Source organism: Meleagris gallopavo, chromosome Z, assembly GCF_000146605.3.
Source record: "Meleagris gallopavo isolate NT-WF06-2002-E0010 breed Aviagen turkey brand Nicholas breeding stock chromosome Z, Turkey_5.1, whole genome shotgun sequence".
Taxonomy (NCBI): domain Eukaryota; kingdom Metazoa; phylum Chordata; class Aves; order Galliformes; family Phasianidae; genus Meleagris; species Meleagris gallopavo.
Window position 1 is genome coordinate 54,109,663 of NC_015041.2, and position 2,440 is coordinate 54,112,102.

The following is a 2,440-nucleotide window of genomic DNA, read 5'->3' on the forward strand; positions in this document are numbered from 1 at the left end:
TACTTGTACAGGCTGTTCCACCACCAAACTTTGAGATGCCAGTTTCTATCCCAGTGTCCAACCACAGCAGCCTGGTATACAGTAATCCAGTCAGCTCACTGGGAAACCCCAATCTTTTGCCACTGGCCCATCCTTCTTTGCAAAGAAATAGCATGTCTCCTGGCGTGACACATCGGCCTCCGAGTGCAGGTAACACAGGTAGGCTCTGTTCAGTCCTCTCTTCTTAAATTCTCTTTTATTGGCTGTCTGTGCACCTTAGGTCACTTTAAACTGTACTCTTACGAACAAGAACTCTGTTTTTAGTAGTCATATCAGTTTGTCCAAAATTGCTGTGTTGAAGAATCAAAAAAACGAAATTGGTTTCTATTCCCAATTTAGAAAACAAACAAACAAAAACATTCTAAAAAGAGCTGAATATCGACTGAGATTAAGGGAAATCAATAAAAGATTAAAGGGAAGACGATCTGCTGTTTCATAAAAAGGCAGCTTGTCTACTTAATTCATGCAGTAAGTCTGTACACCATAAAACTTTAAGGGGCAGGGGAGAATACATGGCCAATGCAAACAAGTTGAAGCAAGAAACTTAAATTGCAGGTTTGGAGGCTACAGACAGAATTTATTATTATTACATGTTCCTTGATGGTAAATGTTAGTTGTCTGTTCTGTATAGCAAGAAGCTATGCTCCAGTCTGGTAACGATGAGGGCTCATCTCTGAACAGGATAAAGGGGGATTAAGTTAATTCGGTGTGCCTGACTGGAGCAACATCAACATCCTTAAGAATACTGGGTTCAAAGAATCAGTTGAGGTCTCCAAGTTCAAAGGGAAGTTTGTGAAATCCTTAGAATGAATTTCAATGAAAAGCTGCAGAAATTAAAATAAAAAGTTATGTAAATATATCTGATAGCATCTGAGCTAAACTCTGCTTTGTGACTCTGGGCATGATCTGATGCCCTTTGAAGTCAGAGATACAGAGAGAGAAACAGTAGTGCATATGCGAGCAGGTCATTTGAAGTCAGAGAACATTTTGAATGTTTGCCTATTATAGTTTACTGTACTCACTTGTAGTATTTCAACCCTCTAGGTGGCCTGATGGGTGGGGACCTCACTACCGGTGCAGGCACCAGTGCAGGTAAAGAGAAAAGAACTTGTATTTCTTTTTCTAATTGAAGAAAGGAATTCCTCCAAAGGCTAAATCCTAAAATATCTTCCATATTGGAGATCGGATATTGGTTTATTTTCCTCAGCTGCATAGTGGAGGGTTGATAACTGTGCTTTAAAAAGTTTGTTTTCTTCAGTGTTGAAAATCTTGTAGTTCAGCAAATTCCATGGATACAAGTGTCTATCTTTCTTCACAAGGGCCTTTCCATAGAAGCTTGTAGGTTCTCTGCACTGGCTGATCAGGTGAGATTCCCACTGAGGCCAGTGTCTGAAACTTTGACTGTTTATAAGTCACAGAGAGTTTTGTCTTTGACTTAGTGGAACTGAGCAAAGATTTCACTATTGAATTTCTCACTAAATTTTCATCTACTGAGCACAGATTTAATTTCAAGCCCAGGTTTAAGACCACTTCTGGTCATTGAAATCTGTTAGCATTCTCTTAAATAATCAAAAACTAACAACTTAGTTTTACATTTGTGCTTAAGTGCTTTTGGACATGGCAGGGAAAAGGATTTCCCAAATAATCACACAGTGGGAAAGACGAGCCCCTTTAATTCTGTTCCCATGAAACTAATGAGAACTATAAGGACTGTTAAGGTCGATATAATCAAAGCAGTGTTGTCACAGTCCTATTTGCTGAGTAAACTCAGTAGTTTGTTCACAATGTCAATGATGTTGCATTATTACAAATATAGATTACAAAAGACAATGGCAAGATTTCCATTTCAATTTTAGAAGTAAGCACATACATTTAAAGAAAATAAGTGGAGTTTTTACATGGAGCATATTTCATGTTACTGAGTTAACTGCTTTCATAACAGTAGGGAAAAATAGTCGAAAGATTCGTTTTGTGCACTGTAAACCAAGGCCAATATATCTGCTGAATCTAACACTCTATCATAAAATGACTTATACAGAAATTCTGGATATAGCAATCTTCTTTTTTCTTGGCTCTTCTCATCCTGCTTTGGACCACCCCCTTTTATCTTCACACATAGATGAGTAACAGATGTTTGTGTGATGCATCTGTAGTAAAATGCAAACTGCACTGTATCAAAAGACTGCTTTAAACACATGCTAATGCTTTGAGAGGTCATTTTGTATTAATTTAGCAGTAGGATAAGCAAACCACAGGAACTTAGGTATAGTATCCCTTGTCAACAAAAAAAGAAAATACAGTAAGCATGATAGTTTTGTTAATTATCTTTTGTGCGAAAAAGATAAAGAAATATTTGTTCTGGTAGTGCTCTTATTTTGTCTGGTTTTGTTTTGTTCTTTTT

At 37.3% G+C, this 2,440-nt stretch overlaps 1 protein-coding gene across 1 annotated transcript in view; it reads left to right on the forward strand.

Annotated features, from left to right (window-relative positions):
* MEF2C (myocyte enhancer factor 2C) overlaps positions 1-2,440 on the forward strand; it is a 92,895-nt gene that overhangs the window by 62,850 nt on the left and 27,605 nt on the right. Inside the window, exons 5-6 of the mRNA XM_031557439.1 lie at positions 12-198; positions 1,084-1,131. Of these exons, the coding sequence (XP_031413299.1) occupies positions 12-198; positions 1,084-1,131 (235 nt within the window). The remainder of the gene's footprint in view (positions 1-11; positions 199-1,083; positions 1,132-2,440) is intronic.